The sequence below is a fragment of the Myotis daubentonii genome, chromosome 6 (genome assembly GCF_963259705.1).
Source record: "Myotis daubentonii chromosome 6, mMyoDau2.1, whole genome shotgun sequence".
NCBI classification, from domain to species: Eukaryota; Metazoa; Chordata; class Mammalia; order Chiroptera; family Vespertilionidae; genus Myotis; species Myotis daubentonii.
Window position 1 is genome coordinate 70,362,610 of NC_081845.1, and position 22,064 is coordinate 70,384,673.

Genomic DNA, 22,064 nt, shown 5'->3' on the forward strand with positions numbered 1-22,064 from the left:
AATTAAAATATTGGCTTAAATAGTTATACTTTTATTCTAAAAGTAATATGAAATCATTGGAAAGTTTGACACATTTAATAAAAAAGATCAAGTGGAGAAATAGATTAGGGTAAAAACAGTAGAGTGCGATAATCATAGCTAAAATAATTTAGAAGTTCTTGTTTATGAATTGTATACAAAGAGCAAATGGTAGAGATATCAACAGAAATTCTAGTTTTTTGGTTTTAACATTTGAAATAAGTCTAACACATTTTATTAAATATGTTTTTAATTGTTTTACATACTGCAAGTTCCTATTTCAAAACCTATATTGATGAGCATACTTTTCTGTTCTTTGATTACACTTTGAATACTATTTGACTTAGCTTATGCAAATTAATCCACATTCTGAAAACTGTATGATAGTCCAATTAATTCTATCAAGGAATATTTCTTCTGTCAATGCTATTTTGTAATTATAATTTATCAACAATCAGCAAATTAGATTTGTTATGTCTGTTCTCAAATAATGGCTTACTGTATTCAACTGGCTGCAGCTGCACTTATAATACTACTATAACACTAAAACAAAGTAGAAGTAAACTAACAATTAGTCTTTTAAACAGAAAACATGATAATTTATTTCATCATGTTCCTAATATGCTATTCTGGAGAGTTAACAACTACTAATGACAGAAATAGTTATCGGTTCATTAAGTAAATCACTCTGAAGATCAAACATGGTAGTAGATTGCAATGGCTTCTTGATTAGATTGTTAATGATAAAAAGAAGTTCAGAGACTGGTTTATAAATACTCGCTGTTTCACAAAGGACACAAACAAAACAAACAACTGTGTATAGAGAAGTTACCTAAAACATCTGGTCTCGGCACTAAGGATTGTGTTAACTCAGAGGTTTAAACTTGGCCACATATTACAGTCACTTGAGGTGGCTTTTAAATGACACTTGTAGCTCTACTGTCACTACAGAGCAAACAAACTGGCATTGCAGTGAAGTGGACATAGGAGATCTGTGCAGCCTCCCCAAATGCTTTTAATGTTGCAGATTGAGAAGCATAATCTGTTGTTACCAGCCAAATTAGTTCATGGACTTCAGTGCCAACATCATTTTTATGCTTGATTTCCCTTTGTCTCAATGTAGGAATGATGCATGCATACATCTACACTAATAAAAGAGAAAAATGGTAATTGGCGTACGGCGCTACACTTTTCATTGGCTAATCAGGGCTATATGCAAATTAACTGCCAACTAAGATTGGCAGTTAACTGCCAACAAGATGGCGGTTAATTTGCATATGTAGGCACAATGCAGGGAGGCGAAAGGGAAAGCAGGAAGAAGCCCCCTGCCACTGACAGTGATCAGAAACCCAGGGGGGAGCTAAGAGCTGGGGGGCAGGGCAAAGGCAGCCCTGGGTCGCCTTTGCCCTGCCCCCCAGCCATGATCAGAGAATCAGGCGCCTTTTCTGCCCTGGCCAGTGATAGCAGGAAGTAGGGGTGGAGCCAGCGATGGGAGCTGGGCAGGGTCGAAGCTGGCAGTCCCAGGAGCTAGGGGTCCCTTGCCTGGGCCTAAAGCGAAGCCCACGATTGCGGGGCCGCTGCCACTGCGGGTCCCTGCTGCCTGGGCCGGATGCCTAGGCCAGAGGCGTTAGGCCTGGGCAGGGGTGGAGTCTGCAACCGCGGGGAGCTGAGGGTCCCCTGCCCAGGCCTAATGCTTCGGCCAGAGGCATCAGGCCTGGGCGGGGGGCGGAGCCGGGGATTGGGGGGATATGATGGTCCCCTTTCCAGGGGTGAGCAAGCAATCAAAGGGAGATGGGGGTCCCCTGCCCAGGCATGATTCCTGGGCCAGAGGCCTCAGGCCTGGGCGGGGGTCAGAGCCAGTGATCGGGGGGAGATGGGGGAGGCGTCAGGCCTGGGCAAGGGGCTGATCAGGCGATCGGAGGGTGATGGGGGTCTATGCCTCTGGCCGAGGCATCAGGCCTGGGCAAGGGGCAGAACCAGCAATCGGAGGGGCTGGGGGTCCCCTGCCCAGGCCTGCTGCCTGGGCCAGAAGCATCAGGCCTGGGCTGGGGGCAGAACCAGTGATGGGGGGAAATGAGGGTCCCCTGCCCAGGCCTGACGCCTCTGTCAGAGGCTTCAGGCCTGGGCAAGGGGCCGATCCTGCGATTAGAGGGTGATGGGGGTCAACGCCTGAGGGCTCCCAGTATGTGAGAGGGGGCAGGCTGGGCTGAGGGACACTCCCCACCCCCACACCCAGTGCACGAATTTCGTGCACTGGGCCCCTAGTTTACTTAATAATAAACATTGAAATTCTTTGAGAACTAAAAATTACTAAAGATAATATTCACGACAATAAAATAGCAAACATTTTAAGGAAAACAGTAATAAATAGGAAAATTGCTCATTGGTAAAATTATCTTTAAGCAAATAGAATCAATTTTATAAATGAGTAGGACAACATATATTTTCTAGGACATAGGGATAATATGAAGTCAAAATTGTTCATGGATAAATCAGATTTGAGCAATTATCTTCAAAGTAATATAAGCATATTTAATTATAACTTCATGAATCTATGTTCAAACCTTAATCAACATAGGTAATTATTACTAAACTGGAGGCCCCGGTGCATGAAATTCGTGCACTCGTGGGGGGCCCCTGCCACTGCCACTGAGCTTTCCAGCCATAAACCTGGCTTCTGGCTGAGCAGTGCCCCCCTGTGGGAGAGAACTGACCACCAGGGGGCAGCTCCTGCATTGAGCATCTGCCTCTTGGTGGTCAGTGTGTGTCATAGCGACTGGTTGTTCCGCTGTCTGGCCAAAACCAGCCCTCTGACGTCTCCTGAGTGGTCCCAGATTGTGAGAGGGTGCAGGCCAGGCCCGAGGGACCCTACCAGTGCATGATCAGGGCCAGGGAGGGATATGGGAAGTTGGCCAGCCAGGGAGGGACCGCAGGAGGGCTCCAGGCTGTCCGGCCCATCTAGTTCAGTCCTGATCAGCCAGATCCCAACAGCAAGCTAGCCTACCTGTCAGAGCATCTGCCAACTGGTGGTCAGTGCTGTCATAGCGACTGGCTGCCCCCTGGTGGTCAGTGCACATTATAGCGAGCAGTTGAGTGGCCTTAGCATATGATTCGCATATTATGCTTTGATTGGTTGAACGGCCAACTGGACGACCAGACACTTAGGATATTAGCCTTTTATTATATAGGATACAAATTATGTGACCTCCATATCTGATATTTTTAAATGACTTTGGCTGTCCAAGTGAAAGAATTCAGTGTGATACAGCTCAATTGTCAACAAATATTTCAGTAGCGGCACAAATATTATTTGTTATGGTTAGTACAAAGTTTAAACAATGCAACTACTTTTGGTAGTGTTTTCAAAAACATATTTTAGAATAAGTGCAAAAAAAGGAAAAACGAATGTAAATAGAATGACACATTTTATGTAATTCTCATTTATTTTCTAGTTGTTGCTATTAAGATCTTATTTCCTATTATTCCATAAAATAATATTGAAGAAAAACATTAAAATCAAGCTGGCAAGTTTGCATGGGGTGCATTAATTTTACCAGCAGTAAAATTATTTTAATTAAGAGAATTTTCTACCAACTAAATGAAGTGCCTTACACGCCCAATCAATTCTTGCCAATATGATTGCTCTACAAATAAGGATAGTAATTAATTAGAAGAAGCCCCTTCAAGGACAACTGGTCTATGATGCACAACTTGAGAAAGAGCTGACATGCACTGTTTCTTTTCAATGTCATCATCTGTGTTCATTATATGTATTATTAGGTTGGAGAAAAGATGATACGGACAGAGTGGATAATGGGTTGTGAAGTGAAATAAAAAAGTATGAATTATAGTTAAGAAAAAATAAAGTCATAGCAAAAAGGAGATAAGTTCTCTTTTTATACTTTTCTTTTGTTTAAAGCTTGTGAACATTACAGTTTAGGTGACTAAATTAAACATATACATTTAAAATATTTAATATGTGCTAGTGAACATCTTTTTGAAATGAATAGTGATTGCTGCATTTGTGAGTTGCATTATAAACCAATATTACTTTTAACTCTTTATTTTTCTTTATGAAATGGTGGTTATTACTTGTGCTAGAAGATAGTACAAGTTATTAATTATAATATATTCATTATAAATTACTTTTGTTATAATTATTGAGAGAGTAAAAAAACAATAATTTCCTTAAAAGTATTTTTATTACTATACTGCTTCACTTGCAAGTCTTTTTTTGTTGTTGTTAAATACCTGCTATTATTTTTACATCCATTTAGGGTTTTAGAGCCTAACATCAAGATTTTTTAAAAAAAAATTAGTTTAGAAGAAAAGTTTTAAAATCTGGTTTAGTATATTTACATATATTACACGCAATATTTTCAAAACATTTTCACAGTAACAATTATGTTTATTAATATATACATGAAAATAAAATGGCTTTTATGTAAATAAGAAATAATTAAATGGCATAATGGAGGAAAAACATGTCATGTACACAGCAGTTTCAATATTTAAGTGCATAGGACTTAAATTAACAAAGATTGTAAATTCAAAATTGAGAAAACTTAAAATATTGCCATAGTATATTTACAAACACAAAAAATCTGAAAAATTTTTTACAGATGAACCATGCTATTAGAGAGGAGACCTAATATATTAAAATGTTCTGGAAAAAAAAAAAAAATATATATATATATTAGAGGCCTGGTGCACAAAAATTTGTGCACTTGGGGGGTTCCTCAGCCTTGTCTGTGCCCTCTCGCAGTCTGGGACCCCTCGGGGGATGTCCACCTGAAGCTTAGGCCCGCTCCCCAGGGGATCCAGCCTAAGCTGGCAGTCAGACATCCCTCTGGCAGCCCAGCAACCCTCAGGGGATGTCCACTTACCAGCGGGGAACAGGCCTAAGCTGCAGTCGGACATCCTTAGCACTGCTGAGAAGGCAGGAGAGGCTCCCACCACCACCACTGTATTGGCAGCCAACAGCCTGGCTTGTGGCTGAGCAGAGCTCCCCCTGTGGAAGCACACTGACCACCAGGGGGCAGCTCCTGCATTGAGCATCTTCCCCCTGGTGGTCAGTGTGTGTCATAGTGACCGGTCATTCCCAGTGGTTCTGCTATTAGGGTCAATTTGCATATTACCCTTTTATTATATATTATATATATATATATATATATACATACACACACACACATATATATATTCATTAAGGTTTCAAAAAAATAACAGTGGTGCCTTTATGTTTGTTTTTTTGTTTGTTTTACTTCTTAAAGTATACATGTAAAACTGAAAAACAAATAAGGCTAGGTATACTCTGAAAAAGTGCATTGTGAGGGTAGGTGAGGTAGAATTTAGCTCTGCCAGATACTAAAGCATGTTATATAATCTATATACATATATATATATATATATATATATATATATATATATATATATATATATATATATATATAAAACACAAATATGCAAATTGACCGAGCAGTGGAACAACCAAACAACTGGTAGCTTTGATGTGTGCTGACCATCAGGAGGTGCACGTGGAACATGGCAGGTGTTGACCATGGCAGGATGATTGAGCTGGTGAGCAGGGGCACCAGACCAAGGTAGGATGCTGGTCACTGTCATCAGGGAGAGTCTCTGGTAGTTACTGAAAACTCTTTGCTCCCACAGGCTGTGTCCCGCCCAGCATTCGCACCTGCTGCCTGTGCCAGCCTGCTTGCACCCACTGCCAGTGCCTGGCACTGGACCCAATTGCTTGGCACTGTCAGCGGGTGCGAGCGGTGACTGCCGGCCCCGATTTCCTATCAGGGCTTCTCCACTTCCCTCTGTTCTTGAGGGGCAATCGGGGCAGCAACCGCCACTCGCACCTGCTGACAGCACTGGCCCTGCTCTCGCCCACTGCTGGCGCTGGCCCCAATAGCTCCGTGCCATCAGCAGGTGCGAGCAGGGCCAGCACCGTCAGTGCATGGGAGCTACGGCAGCAAGAGTGGGGCTGTGGGCAGATGGGGCCAGGGCCACAGTAGGATAGGTCAGGTGGGGGCATGTAGGATGGGCCAAGACCGGCCCCTGTGCCCACTGCAGCCTCACGGCCCATAGTTCCTTTCAAGGTGCACAATTTTGTGCACTGGGCCCCTAGTTTAAATAATAAAAAACATGGTACTGTTTCATTGATAATAAAAAATACAAAGTTCAAAATCTTAGTCATGCGGAAATTTTGCATATGACAAAATTGCCATTTGAATCATTAGAGTAAATAGGGACTAATCAATAACTGATGTCAAACAACTGGGTATTCACCTGGAAAGAAAAGTCAGATTGGTATTTTGCAACATTCCATATTAAATAAAAGTGTTAAATGTAAAAATTAAAAAAAAAGAAAAAACACAGAGAGCCCTGACCGGTTTGGCTCAGTGGATATACTGTTGGCCTGCGGACTCAAGGGTCCCAGGTTTGCTTCCGGTCAAGGGCATGTACCTTGGTTGTGGGCACATCCCCAGTGGGGAGTGTGCAGGAGGCAGCTGATTGATGTTTCTCTCTCATCAATGTTTCTAACTCTATTCCTCTCCCTTCCTCTCTGTAAAAAATCAACAAAATATATTAAAAAAAAAAACACACAGAGAAATGTTACACAGTTACTTTATAACTTTGAATGGAGAAGGCCTTTGGATCTTTAATCAAAATTTATATATCAGAAAGAAAAGATTGATCATGTGACTACATGAAAAGGAAAAATGTCTCCTTGTGAAATTTGTCATAGGTGTAGTCAAATGCCAAAAGGAAAATTCAGAATGAATATAAAGTATTTCTAAAGATATGTGAAAATACTCATCTTTACTCATAATGAGAGCAAAGAAAAATTTAAAAGCTCCATAAATATATAATTTTTCTTTTAGTAGTCTGGAAACAAAAATTGAGAGTTTGACAACTTGGTGATATTATCCATTGCTGGCAAAATGTAAAATGACTCTAATATCTTGGCAGGGAAATATGAGAAATGTATATATGATTTGACCTAGCTTTTTCATCACATATACTTCCCATGCATATGTTGAGTAATATATATGAAAGATTATATGTGGCATCATTGGTTATTTAAGCAAAAGAATAAGCACAGATGTATAAATTATTGTGGAATACTCCCAGTACTGATTCGACAATTAATGAGATACAGTATAAAAGGAAAAGAAAGGAAGTAATGCAATAATATAGAATCATGTGTAATAGGCTACCTTTTAATTCTTTATATTCAACTTGTGATTATCTCTCTGGAAGGCTTTTTCTATGTTCTTTGCCCCAGTGTTGACATTTTACTATTTGGGGAATTTGGTGAATTATATTCATACTATTTAATTGAGATATAATTGACTGAAATACTATGTGAGTTTCAGGTACACAACATTATCTTACCTAATAATAGACAAACTTGTAAATTGACCGTCTCTCCGCTACGCTCACCAGCCAATCAGAATGATATGCAAATTAACCCAACAAAGATGGCAGTTAATTTACATATGCAAGTGCAGAGCGAAGAGTGAAGACAGCGTAGAAGGAAGCCAAGTGATGCAGAAGGGAGTGAAGCGGCGGAGAAGGGAACGGATCGGAGGCAGCCGAGACAGGAGTGGAGGTGAGGCAGCAGAGATGGGAGGGAGCAAGGCAATGCAGACAGGAGGGAGCGAGACAGAGGAGATGAGAGGGAGCCAAAATGGCAGAAGCAGGAGGGAATGAGGTGGTGACTCAGGAGGGAGCCGAGGCAGCAGACACAGGAGGGAGCTGAGGTGGCAGAGACGGGAGGGTGCGAGGCAGTGGAGAAGGGAGCGAAGCCCACCTCAGCGGTCTTCTCTCCCTTCTCTGCTTTGCCCTGGCCTTAGGAAGCCCTATTCTTATAGGAATCTTCCTGCAATGGGCCTCTAGTGATTCTATATTTGTACATAATAAACGTGATCACCACAGTAATTGTAGTTAACATTATTCACCATATCTTTTAAGCTTCTCAAAGATTATTAACACGTTAAGCACCCAGTCAGTCACCAGTGACTGTCACTATACTTTCCTTCTGTAAGACAAAACAGGCTGGGCGTTTAACATGTTAAATACTAGAGGGCCTGTGCACAACGTTAATGCACTGAGGGGTGTGTGGGGGGCTCCCTCAGCCTGGCATGTGCCTGTACCAGTCCAGGACCCCTTGGAGGATGTCAGTCTGCTGGCTTAGGGAGCAGGCCTAGCCCCGCAGGCGATATCCCCGAAGGGGTCCTTAGAGCCCCTGCAGAGGCAGGAGAGGCTCTTGCCACCGCCGCTGCGCTCTTAAGCCTGTGGGAGCGCACTGACCACCAAAGTGCAGCTCCTCCATTGAGCATCTGCCCCCTGGTGATCAGTGCCTGTCATAGCAACCAGTCATTCTGCTGTTCGGTCGATTTGCATTTTAGGGTTTTATTATATAGGATATGTGCTCACTGTTATTTCCCCTTCTATTACCTCTGTGGGTTAAAGCATTTGTTTTATTATTGTAATACCTCTTTTGAGGCTTTGAGAGGAAAGGAGAATAATATCTCAGTTAAATTCAAATATTTAACAAGTACATCATTATGGCAAAATATTGACTTATAAATTGGGACAAATTAGATAAAATGTATAAATTCATAGAAAAATGCTAGTTGGCAAAATGATTCAATAATAAATATAAAATGTGAATAATCCTACAAAAGCTCAAATAATTAAATAATATAGTTTTTAAAAAATATTTCAATAACAATAAAATCATGGAAATATATGGTTTTCTATACAAGTTATTTCTAATATTCAACGAAGAATCACTAGTTGAACTCCTCACAAAAATATTAAGGAACATTCATCAATTTATTATATGAGGCCAGCATACAATATTTGAATTATTTTCATCACATTAAAGGTATGATTTTTATTGACATTAAATTTACTGAATATTTTCATTTCTTGTGTCTCATCTCTAAGAGACCCGTTCATTGACTATTTTATTATTACTATACTAATCATTTTCTATAATTATAAGATTGTAAGCAGTCAAATTACACCTGTAATGTCAAAAAGAATTGGAACATTATGCTGGCTTCCTAGCTTCCTCCTTTTTTTCCAGAGTGATATGTGAGATTTCTAAATTTGATCTGCACACAGCAGGGGGATTTCAGCTTGGAAACCATCTCCACCTTAGAATTCAAGTGTCATTTGCAAAGCTTACAAGATATTTTTCAGAAAGTCATGCTTCATGAACCATAGACTTTAGGTTTGCTAACCATAAGCAATCCAAAATCATAGTGTTAGCTATAGGATTCTGTGGATAAATAATATCTCTCTACCAAATATTATTGGTCTATTTACTAGGAGGTGTATCTATGTTTACATGGAGATTTATCAGGTCTCCTGTGTTCTTTCATTTCCTGTAATGTTGCATCCATTATTAAAAGATAATAGGTTCTCAGTTCAGCCTAATTAGTTCCTTTCTGCCCACAATTTTAAGATCTCATTTGTGTGTGTGTGTGTATGTGTGTGTGTTTTGTTTGTTTCCAGATTTCTCATTCCCTAGTTCCCTATCTGTTTAGCAATCATATTCACCTTCCTCTGTAGATACTTCAACACATTTATCATAGATATTTTATAGTCTTTATGCAATAATTCTAAACCTGGGCCATATTTACATACGTTTTTACTAAATTTCCTCTTGAATATATGTCATATCTTTTACTTTTGTGCAATCTCATTTTTATTGCATCATAGAAATTATATCTAACAATAGAGTGTGAAGTAGTAAAATTATTTATGTATATCTGCATCTATACCTACGCATACACACAAGCATGCATATTCCCTTCCTTCATTCCTTCCTGTGAGAAAATAAGGATGAGGTCCTTATTATTTTTCTATTACAAATGCTTTATTTTTTAAAATTTCTTTTGAAGTGGTTCCCTATACAACTGTAGTATGTAAAATTATTTTTATAAATATTGTTTATAGTAACTACATCATTTTTCAGTTATTAATTGAAAACTCATTTGACATTTAATTATTTTTTAATGGATTAGCCCAGATACTGTGTCTTATACTGATGCTCTGTATTTCAGGCTACATTTTTAAAAAAGTTATCTTTATTATTAAAAGTATTACCCCCTTTTTGCACGTTGAACCCCTCCAACCCACACCTGCTCTTCTCCCCCCTTGTAGGTCCTCACAGCACTGTTGTCTGTGTCCATGGGATGGATGGATATATATATATATTTTTTTTCCCCCTTTGGTTAATCTCTTCCCATCCCTCAACCCTATCCCCTTACCCCCGGCCTTCCCTCTGAGATTCATCAGTCTGTTCCCAGCTTCTATGTCTCTATCTATTTTGTTCATCAGTTTATTTTGTCTCAGGCTAATTTTGAAATGAGATGGTTGGCGCCCTGACTGGTTTGGCTCAGTGAATGGAATGTCGGCCTGCGGACTGAAGGGTCCTGGGTTCGATTCCAGTTGGGGGCATGTACCTTGGTTGCAGGCATATCCCCAGTGGGGAGTGTGCAGGGGGCAGCTGATCGATGTTTCTCTCTCATCGATGTTTCTAGCTCTCTGTCCCTTTCCCTTACTCTCTGTAAAGAATCAATAAAATATAAAAAAAATAAATAAAATGAGATGGTTGGGCCTTATATTTTAGGTCTCTTTCATATTTAGTGCTCTATAGATATAGAACCTTATTTTGTGATATATGTCATATTGATCTGATCAAGTAATTTGACAATTCTCTTTAGTACTTAAATGTGACTTCAAGTTTGTGAGACGTTATTTTCTTATGTTTTTTTTTTTGTTTGAAAGTATCTGAAGGTGAAAAGTGTGAAGTGACTGTTGATGCTTACTTCTTTCTCACTGAAAATTGCACTGACAATGCAGACTATGTGAACAAATCTGAAGACATTGATTATCCATGTTTGTTTCAATGTGTAAAAAATGGAGGTAAGGTAGCATTTCTCATATTTCTCTTTAATTCCTATTGGTCTGATTTGAAAAAAGTTAGAAATGTTAAGTTTACAAACTTAAAGTCCAAGATTTGTGTAGCTTAAATAGAACTTCATGAACAAATTTTCAACAATCTACTTGGAAATCTTTTTTCAATTTTTTTTTATGTTTATAATATAGAATGGTAATGAAGAGTTTTAACAATCATTTTATTTCTAGTCTTTTTGTGTTTTAGTTCTGTTATAATTTGCTGACTGATTAAAGCCTCTTAAACACAATTATGATTATGCCATCTTTTTGTTTAGAGATCATAAAGAACTATGATTGTCTTTTGGAATATACTTAAGTCTCTGGAAAATTTCTAATCTCTGTGCAATTTTACCACTAACAATTATGGGGCCTAGTATAAGAATGCCAAAAGTGGCCCTGTTTTCCGCCATCTTGCCTTCATCTTGTACAAATTAGGGCAATATTTTCAAACAAATAACAACAAGAATCAATGATTTTAGGATATTTATTTTAAGGAACATTTGTCAAAATGATTCAGAGGTTTTTAAAACAGTTTAGAGTTAAAAAATATTTATAACCGCTCTTCTCTAGACACAACCTAATTTGGCTATTTTATAGAAAAAAACATTTAATTTTATTTTTATATTTGGCATATATTCATATTCAAAATTAATAAAAAATTATAAGCTTTTTATTACTAAATCTATTAACATTAAGCCAATTTTATAAAAAAACAGTTTACTTCAAAAGCAACCAACTAAAGGGGCATTACAAATATAGAAAACAGACTTCAAATTACTCAGATGTTTTAATTTCATGTATACCCTCATTTTTTTTATTAAGTTACATTCATATGTATTAGGCTTACTATAGTTCTACATGTATGTATTTAGGCAATTACAGGTATATGACTATGAAATAGATGACTAAAGTTTTTATCTTTAGGATTTACTGTACTTTATTAGCATATTAAGGAACATTATCTATTAAAATTACTAATTAAATAACTGTATACTTTCTCTTAGGATAAAAAAAGCAAATCATATTTATTATCTTGTATACGTAGTTCTATTTCTTTCTTTTCTTTTAAAGTAACTACCAACTTTAACTACAGTAACTAACATTATTTTTTTAAGACTGAAGAGAAAACCTGAAGACAGCAATCTAATAATATTTTAGCTATTTTATTTTTTCATGATCACACATTTTATCTAACTTTTACAACTTTGATGTTAATTAAAATAAACATAAATATGCCAACATAAATATACAGGGTGGGAAAAAGTAGGTATACAGTAGTTCATATGGAAAATAATACAATAATTAATAAATAATACAAAATTAACTGTGGGCTTCTGGTCAAGATGGCAGTGTAGGTAAACATGGTACTCAAATCCTCCAACAACCAAATGAAAAATACAATTAAACTTTAGAACACCATCATTGAAAAACTGCCTAGGGAGTTAAAGAAGCCACATGGAGACTGGTAGGACGGGCAGATATGATAAACAGCTGATCTGACACCCACTTGTGGCAGTTTATAATTGCAAGGAACGTCTTGGCTGCAGTATTCCCCACTGAGAAGCAAATGTTCCTAGCCCTACACCAAGGCCACCCAGCCCAGGGTTCCAGTGCCAGGAAGAAAAGTCCCCGTAACTTTGGGCTGTAAAATCAGAGGGTATTGTAGCTGAGGGAGACAGAAGGATGGATGCTGGAGTCCCAGGCAGTTCCTCTTAAAGGGCCCACACATGGACTTACTGGGACTCACCTCTTCTGAGCTTCAGTGATTTGGCAGCAACTTGAAAGGAGCCAGAGACATACAGACAGCAAAAAAATTGCCTGGCATCAGGGCAAAGCTGAAAGGGGGAGCAGCTCTCTGCCAGATGAAAGTGCTGACAGAAGCCATTATTCCTTTGTTGAGCTCTCCCTTTCCACAGAACTAACAGAGGGGTGCCATATTTGAGTCTCCATCAAGCAGTTCATACTGTTCACCCCTCCCCGGTAATTCTCTGAAACTTGAAAGCTAATTCAAGCTATTTCCAGTGGCTTTTCTATATAAGTGTCTTTCTTGCCTCATGCTTTGGGCTTTCCTAAAATATCTCAATTGATCAGCATCTGGCCTCAACATACCCTGTACCTATCTAATCACTGGGTTTTACACCCAAAACTAATATGATATTGTATGTCAACTGTAATTGACAAATAAAACATGATTTAAAAATTTTTAAAAAAGAATTATAATTTGGCAGTTATGAAATAGTCACTGGTATGTAAATTACATCATAGGTGACATAGTCAATAATATTGTAGTAACTATGTACGGTGTCAAGGGTACTAGAATAATCAAAGCGATCACTTCTTTTTTATTGTTTTTTAATTACAATGGCAGTGACCATTGGTAATGCTTATCTGCATACATACAAGTCCTTTGGATGATCTCTTACCCCCCGCCCACTTCCCTCTGAGGTTTGACTGTCAGTTCGATGCTTCTCTGTCTCTGGATCTATTTTTGTTTATCACTTTATGTTGTTCAATATATTCCACAAATGAGTGAGATCATGTGGTATTTATCTAAAGGTCTAACCACTGTTCTGTACGCCTGCAACTGATATAGTATTGAATGACAGCTGTAATTTCAAAATATTAAAACTTGATTTTTTTCAATTAAAATAAAAACTAAAAGAAAAAAATAAACTTTGTTCCTCATACTCAGAACTATAAATCTACTTGTGCCCATACTGTACATCAATTAATTATATAGGATGGCCCAAAAAAATGTATTCACAGACTTTGAATATCTATAATGATTAATAAAATACATTTCATTTTTAAAATTGAGCTATCAGTTGTAAAAGTGTCTACTATATATTTTTATTTCCTGATTTGCATTCAATAGGAAATAGGGTTAATTTTAAATTATATTTAGAGATTAATATTTGTATATATTTTTAATAATTTCTCAGGTATTAAATGTTAATTTATTAATTCATTTTAATATCAGTGTAAAATATTGATATTGTCCAAGGATTTGGAAGTTGCAATTTACACCATCATGTTAAGTCCTTATGATTTGTAGTATTATCAGCAAAACTTTCTAGTACATCAGTGTAGGTGAATCAATAAAAAATTACAAGATTAAAACCTTTTAAATTATATAAATTATTAAAATGTCAATTATTCCAATTTTATATTTTTAGAATTATTAACAATCTGATTAAACTATGATAGAATAGTTCTTCCAAGGTTTATAATCATTCCCATTTGCCTAAAAAGTCATTTATTTATTGGGAAAGTCCATAAACTCTCTTAAATATAAGTAAATGTCTATGTTCATTTTTTTTAATCAAGACTTTCAAGTTTATGCCAAAACTCTAAGAGCCTAATTTTCTATTCATAAAAAAGATTAAATACATTACCCATTCACATTTACTGCTTTGCTAAAATTTTGGCAAAGACAAAACACATAATTTAAGCACAGTTTATCATTTTCCTTTTCCTTATATTTTTGACTATCTGATCAATGGTCCCACAATATACATATAATGACAGAAAAATATTTATGATCAATAAATATAATTTTTCAAAAAAAAGCAAAAATAAACAAGTGAAGGGGAGCTAAATTCAGGCTGATATGAAATCATGATTGTTAAAAGTTAATTATCTCCTAGCTGCAAAGAGTAGTAGAGGCTTAAGTACAGAAAAACTTATTTTTACAAAGATACACACCCACACAAACAAGTTGTTAATATGGACAGTTTAAACAATAATTTACACCCTTGACAATTCCATAAAGCCATGTAATTAAAAACCTAGTGCTTATTAATCCCCAAAGTGTAAAAATGAACGGGGGATTCTTACACATCAAACGCTATTATACATCAAATCTCCTTACGAGAGTAGAGATTTCATTTTTGTTTTAATGCATCTGTCAAATGAGTGATTTTGTTCTTGTCAAAACTTGTACAGAGTGGCCACTGCAATTATAGATTGTCCTTGGGGGGAATTATAGCAATTAGAAAGGTATGTACATGAGTTACAACATGAAGGAAGGAATGCATGTTGTCCAAGACTGAAAGGACCCCTTGAAAATATATTGAGGTGCTTGTGTAATGTCATGTCTTATGAAATGCCAAAGAGTAGTCAATCTCAACTGAGGATCTGACAAAATTGTGTAAAAAGATTTTGAAAAGGTGGCTTAAGGAAAATTTTGTCCTGGAAATGCAGACTCATGTGACCATATAAAGTCACTGTTCATTAAATTAGCTAGATGATGAAGTTGTAAAATCTATGTTTATCTCTCTAGATTAAACTGGATCCTATAATCAAACATTTTCTAAAATGTTTTCTTATTCTTAGGAGACAAATTAAACTTAACATTTGGGAATTTGATGAAAAGGAATTGGAGTTCAGATCTGAAACTGTCCCTATGTAACAGTTGGAGAGAGGAATCTTCATTGGTCTCACAGCAGGGTGCTGTTTGTAATCTAAGGTCCTCAAATTTAGTAGTGAGGGCATCTTAATTGGATCTTTACAGAACTGTGTGTTTGTTCATGGTTGCCCCTCCAAAAGACTACCGGACAATTCCATTGACCAAGAAATTCTCTCAGATTTATGCAGTAACAAAAAAAACACCTTTAACAGAATCTTACAAGTGTTTTAGAAGGAAGAAGTTATCAGAAGATATTTATATGTTTCAGAGCCTTGGTTGTCAGTTGATGGGGCTTTGCTTGAAATGATCAGTAAGAATTTATATATATAGCTTTGTATGGTGGACACAATGTGATGATAATCTTAAAGTGAGCTTGATGAGTAAATTGTTAGTCTTGGTAAGTAACTTATTTTAGCTAATTCACAATTTTACCTTTTAGGAGCAAGTATTTCATGGAGCAAAGAGTAAGTCATTTTTGCTGTTTTCTTTATTTTAGGTTCATTTCAGTTTTCATCATCAAAGACTGAAGTCCCAAAAGTATTATTTCATTTATTTTGTTAAAAAGCAAAAAAACAACAACAACAAAACCCCCTTTATACTGTAGAAAGGTTTTCTAAAAGTATTTCCTACTACTGATTTGTTGTGGGGAACAGTTAGAAATGTTCATGCATAAGCAGGATGAATTGGTGTCTACTGGTTGGCTATTTCTTTTTTCTTTTCTTTTCTTTTTTTTTTTGTTTTGTTGTTAATCCTCACCTGAGGATATTTTTTCCCACTGACATTTAGAGAAAGTGGAAGGGAGAGGGAGGGAGTGAGAGTGACAGCAAGCATAAGTGTAAGAGAGAGAGAGTGACAAGGAGAAAGGGACACCAAGACATTTAAAATATTCTATTTCTTATTTTTTATAGATGTGTGCAAATGGATGCATTTGTTTGACTGAAGAAGGAAATAAGGGATATTTTTATCTATTTATTCCCAGAAGGCCTGGGAAAATGTATCTGGGAAATACAACTGACTATCAAGAAAGTCAGTGTCAACTTGAAGCAATTTATGAAGATGAATTTAATATATCTAGGTATTTATACATTATATTATGTATAATAATATGAGCACATATATAGGAAAAAGAATATAGACATATAGAAATACATTTTCTATATTACACTAGAATTAAAGTTAGTATCTGTGGTAAATAAAATCTGGGATAGATTCACAAATATTAAGATGTATATAGTTAATACCAGAGCAACCACCAAGAAAAGCCTATATAATAAAGCAGTAGTATGCAAATTGACCCTCACTCCATCACACCCTCAAAGATGGCTGCACCCACAGTAGAGGCAGGGTTCCCGTAACACAAGATGGCTGTGCCCACAGCAGAGGTGGGGTTCCCGTGATGAGCCATAAGGAGTGATCAGCAGGGACCTGAGGCTGTGTGGCACTGGGCCAGGGCAGGGGACCTGAGGCTGCACCCCCCACCTGGCGGGGCTTGACAGTGGTGGGGCCGGCCAGGTCTGGGTCTCGCGTGATTTCGAGGTACACCTGGGTGGGCGGGGACTACATTTTACTAATTTTCTTTCATCTCTGACACTTCTATGATAGAGAAAGGGCAAATAGCAAAATTAAAACATTTCCTCTAATCAATTCCCTTTTAATGTGCATTAATCTCATACATCGGGCCACTAGTAACAAATAAAACCGCAAAAAAAGCATTAAAATTTTGACCTAGAACTATATACTTAATATAAAAGGAGGTATTATCAGAAACATAAAGGTATTAAAAAGACATGAGACATAAGAAAAACAAAAAGGAAAATGACAGACATAAACCCAACTATATAAATAATAACATTAAAATATTAAAATAAAATGGATTCAAAATTCAATCAAAAGGCAGCGATTTTCAGCCTAGGTAATTTCTGGACATACCCAAGTATATGCCATCTATAGGAGACACATTCTCTACATTTAAATGTACATTTAGGTTAAAAGTAACAGATTGGGAAAATATATATCATTCAAGTAGCAACCATTAAAAGCAGGAGTATCTATATTAATATCAAATGAAATACACTTTAAAAGAAAAAAAAATAGTTACTAGAGAAAAAAAAACCACAGTATATAATGAGAAACGATCTAATCCATCAGAAGATGTGTCAATTATAAGCATATGTGCCAAACAACTGACACCCAAAATAGATAAAACAAAAACTTATTAAATAAAACAATGATAATACTATAATGATGTTAAATTTAACACCTTTTTTGAATGAAGAAAACTAACAATAACAACATAATAATAATGTTAACAATGAGTTGATAATTAATGTATAGACCTTTTACTATTGAAATATACTTTCTATGAGTGCAGCTTAAAGTACATAATGTAAAGGAAGTATTTTACAACGGTTTGAGTATTTACCACAGTTTTGCCCTAAAAGGGACAAAAACATTTCCGAAAATTTTGCATAAACTTAATGAAAGTGGGGCGGTGGGTCCCCTAGCTATCTTTTCACTTAGGAAAGGGTAGTTTTGTGATAACTATTGGATTTAAATTTCTCAGCACTAGACTGGAGTTTTTGTGTATCCAACCCACATAGGAAGCTTTCAATCTATGCTCAAGTCACCAATCTCTACTTGCTACCAGAAATAGCATAACAGAATGAAACCCACTCATTCACACATTTCTTAAACCTTTATTCAATACTTTCTAATTGGAAAATGTTTGGAAATAAGATCTGATTCTTATCCCCTTGTAATGTATCATCCATAGGTAAATCAGAATATATCTCATGGCTATTTATGTAGAAAGCAAATATATTTTTAACTTCTAAAATAACTATTATTTTTACTTTGTAAACATATAAGTAGTTTGTGTTATAGCAATTAATTTTATGGCTGACTTTCTGGAAACTATCAACTAAACTGGTTTCTTTTAAGGGCTATTTTAGGAGCTTACATTTTCCATGTAATGCTAAATATGACCAAAACACTATTTTTCATTTATAAGCAATAGTTCTGTACTGAAGTGTAAAATCTGAAGTCCACAATAAAATCAAGTATAGTTTCAAACCTATTTCTATAGAGTCTGAAGGCTTGAATAAATACAACTTTATGTGAATTTGCCACAGAAATCTATTTTGTTCAGTTTTCTTAAATTACTTCTGAACCAGGAACTCTAATAATTATTAATTTCTAAGACTATTATAATTTTTGCCGTAATATCAGTGACTTTTTTTATTACATTGAATTTTGAATGTACCATGAAAATTTTCCTGCCTCCCAGGCAAAAGTTTTTGTATTACATTTTACTTTGAAACACATTTAAAAAGGAGTAAACTGGACTGCATATATATGATGCATGTGTGCTTGTTTTTGAACAGTCTTGATATATTAAGCCACATTTTCTCTAGTGGCTAGAAATTTTTTTCTGTTACATGTACATGTGTTGATATATTATTTTTAATCTTTATCTTGCCATGGAAAAATGAAATAACCTTGCTTCCTTAAGTTTTATAGTAAAATGATATAGAGGTGATTATTTATTTAAGTAATTCTAAAGTAAATATTGTAATGTCCATATACATGCTGAAAATTAATTTTAGTACACCTCATTAAAAGAAGTAGTTTTGTGTAATTAAGTGTCAATAATAGTATAAGTTGAAATTTAGCTAATGTATATAAAATTATACATAATGTTATCATTTTTTTTCTTTCATCTGAAAACCAATATATGTGTTATGCATGTAAACTGAAAGTTTGACTATATTATAGCTTCTGGCTCTATGACTTTATGCTTTAGATTCATATGTCAAACAAAAATTGTGTGCATGTGATTAATATGATTTTGTGTACCTGGGCCAGATTTTTATTTTACTTGATAATAGCTAAATAGGTTTTTATAGGTCTAACCTTTTTCATTGCTTTCACATCATGAAATGTCATGAAGCTGTTTGTTCAGAACCTTTAAGATGACCTTTCTCTGGAGCATAGCTCAATTATGAAAGAAACTTGGTGATTATATAGTCAAACAATATTAATGGAGCATCTACTGTATATAAGGCATATAGATTATAGTCTTGATATTTAGGCTAACAAATAGAGTAATATATTTAACTTCTTCTATCTCGAGAATATATTTCCATTAAATGAATAAAAAAAATTAACTTTCAATATTTAAAATGAGACCATATTTTAAACTTAGACTTTCACCTAATATATTTCTATTATGTCTTTTCAATTATACCATTCACTTATTTCAAATTTAAGTACAATTCTAGTTGATTTATTTATTAAGTCTTTTAGTGCAACTTATTTTCTCAAAGTTAAAGTTCTTGGAATTTATAAGAATATTTGAAACATTTTAATAATATATGTGGACCACTATGATTCTCTTGACTTTTTTTTAACAAAATTGATGTACTTGTCACTGAATTGCTTTCAATTTAATAGTAATGTATCTTAAGCCAGTCAGAGAAAGATAAATATCACATGATCTCACTCATATGTGGGATATAATGATCAATATAATTTGATGAACAAGAATAGATCCAGAGACAAATGGCAGGGGAGAGGGATTAGAGAGCAACCAAAGGACTTGTAAGCTTCCATATTAGCATAACCAATGGACAGAGACACTGGGGTGGTGGGGGCTTGCCCAGGGTGGGAATCATGGGAGTTGGGGAGGGGGGGGCAAGCAGAGAAAAAGGAGATATATGTAAAATTTTAGATAATTAAAAAAGGAAAATAATAGTAATTTATTTTATCGCTGGGCATCATATGCAGGCATATCAGTATTTATATGAATATTATTAATTACTAGGGGCCCGGTGCACGAAATTCGTGCACTGGGTGTGTGTGGGGCGGGGGGGGAGTGTCCCTCAGCCCAGCCTGCCCCTCTCACAAACTGGGAGCCCTCAGGCGTTGACCCCCATCACCCTCCGATCGCCTGATCGGCCCCTTGCCCAGGCCTGACGCCTCTGCCAGAGGTGTCAGGCTTGGACAGGGGACCCCCATCTCCCCCTGATCACTGGCTCTGGCCCCCGCCCAGGCCTGAGGCCTCTGGCCCAAGAATCATGCCTGGGCAGGGGACCCCCATCTCCCTCTGATCGCTTGCTCCACCCCCCGCCCAAGCCTGACGCCTCTGACCCAGGCTTCAGGCCTGGGCAAGGGGACCATCATATCCCCCCAATCCCCGGCTCCGCCCCCCGCCCAGGCCTGATGCCTCGGCCAGAGGAGTTGACCCTCATCACCCTCCAATCACCAATCACCGGATCGGCCCCTTGACCAGGCCTGAGGCCTCTGGCAGAGGTGTCAGGCCTGGGCAGGGGACCCCCAGCTCCCCGCGGTTGAAGGCTCCGCCCCTCCCCAGGCCTAATGCCTCTGGCCTAGGCGTCCAGCCCGGGCAGCGGGGACCTGCAGCTGCAGTGGCCCCGCGATCGTGGGCTCCGCTTTAGGCCCAGGCAAGGGACCCCTAGCTCCTGGGACTGCCAGCTTCGACCCTGCCCAGCTCCCATCGCTGGCTCCCCCCGTACTTCCTGCTATCACTGGCCAGGGCGGAAAAGGCACCTGATTCTCCGATCATGGCTGGGGGGCAGGGCAAAGGCGGCCCCAGGGCCGCCTTTGTCCTGTCCCCCAGCTCTTAGCTCCCCCCTGGGTTTCCAATCACTGTCAGTGGCAGGGGGCTTCTTCCTGCTTTCCCTTTCGCCTCCCTGCATTGTGCCTACATATGCAAATTAACCGCCATCTTGTTGGCAGTTAACTGCCAATCTTAGTTGGCAGTTAATTTGCATATAGCCCTGATTAGCCAATGAAAAGGGTATCATCGTACGCCAATTACCATTTTTCTCTTTTATTAGATAGGATGATGAAAAATGCTTGTCATATTAGTACATAATGGGTAAAACGTGGTGAGTGCTTTAATAAACTGGATAAATTTATTTTAACTCAATGGTTTTCAAAGGGATGGCTTTGCATTTTGGGGAAAATTTGAAAATTATTAGGGTCATTCCAAGCAGTGGAACTGACTGAAACAGCTGGCCTTTAGCAGGAGGGAGGTAGAGAATGAATGCTATAAATCCTTCATTGCACAAGATACTTCCATGATTAAAAAAAAATGTTACAAGATTTAAATTATTCCAAAAGTTCCAATATATGTTAATATGATTATAAAGCCTTTTTATAAATATCTGAGCCAATAACTTCATTTTATGTACTGACACAAATACTTTTACAAAAATGTAATAATCATTGGATTAATCAGAAAGGAAATGTTCATGTTAATCAAGAAAATATTATGTTTTATTCAGAAATTTATTAGAATTTGGTAACCTTATTGGAAAATCATATCATCCTACTTGAATTTGGAATAACTAACTACTGTCATCAGCCTCCATTATTCTGTGTATGGATGCAAAGAAGTAAGCACATCAATGTATCTTTGAGTTAAGTAATTTCTACAAAGGATATATTTTTATACATAACTACATTCAATAACAATTTAGTGTCCTATTATATGTTCTCATATTAGAGTTAGGTCATTATCTTGATTTTTAAAATATTAGGTGTGGAGATAGGTTATATTTATAAATTCTTTTAAAAATATTTTATTGATTTTTAGAGAGAGAGGAAGGGAGAGGAGAGGAGAGGAGAG

The 22,064-nt window shown here is 37.0% G+C and overlaps 1 protein-coding gene across 1 annotated transcript in view; it reads left to right on the forward strand.

Moving 5' to 3' along the window:
• EYS (eyes shut homolog) overlaps positions 1-22,064 on the forward strand; it is a 1,266,634-nt gene that overhangs the window by 96,897 nt on the left and 1,147,673 nt on the right. The window contains 2 exon segments of the mRNA XM_059702239.1: positions 10,834-10,979; positions 16,321-16,487. Of these exon segments, the coding sequence (XP_059558222.1) occupies positions 10,834-10,979; positions 16,321-16,487 (313 nt within the window).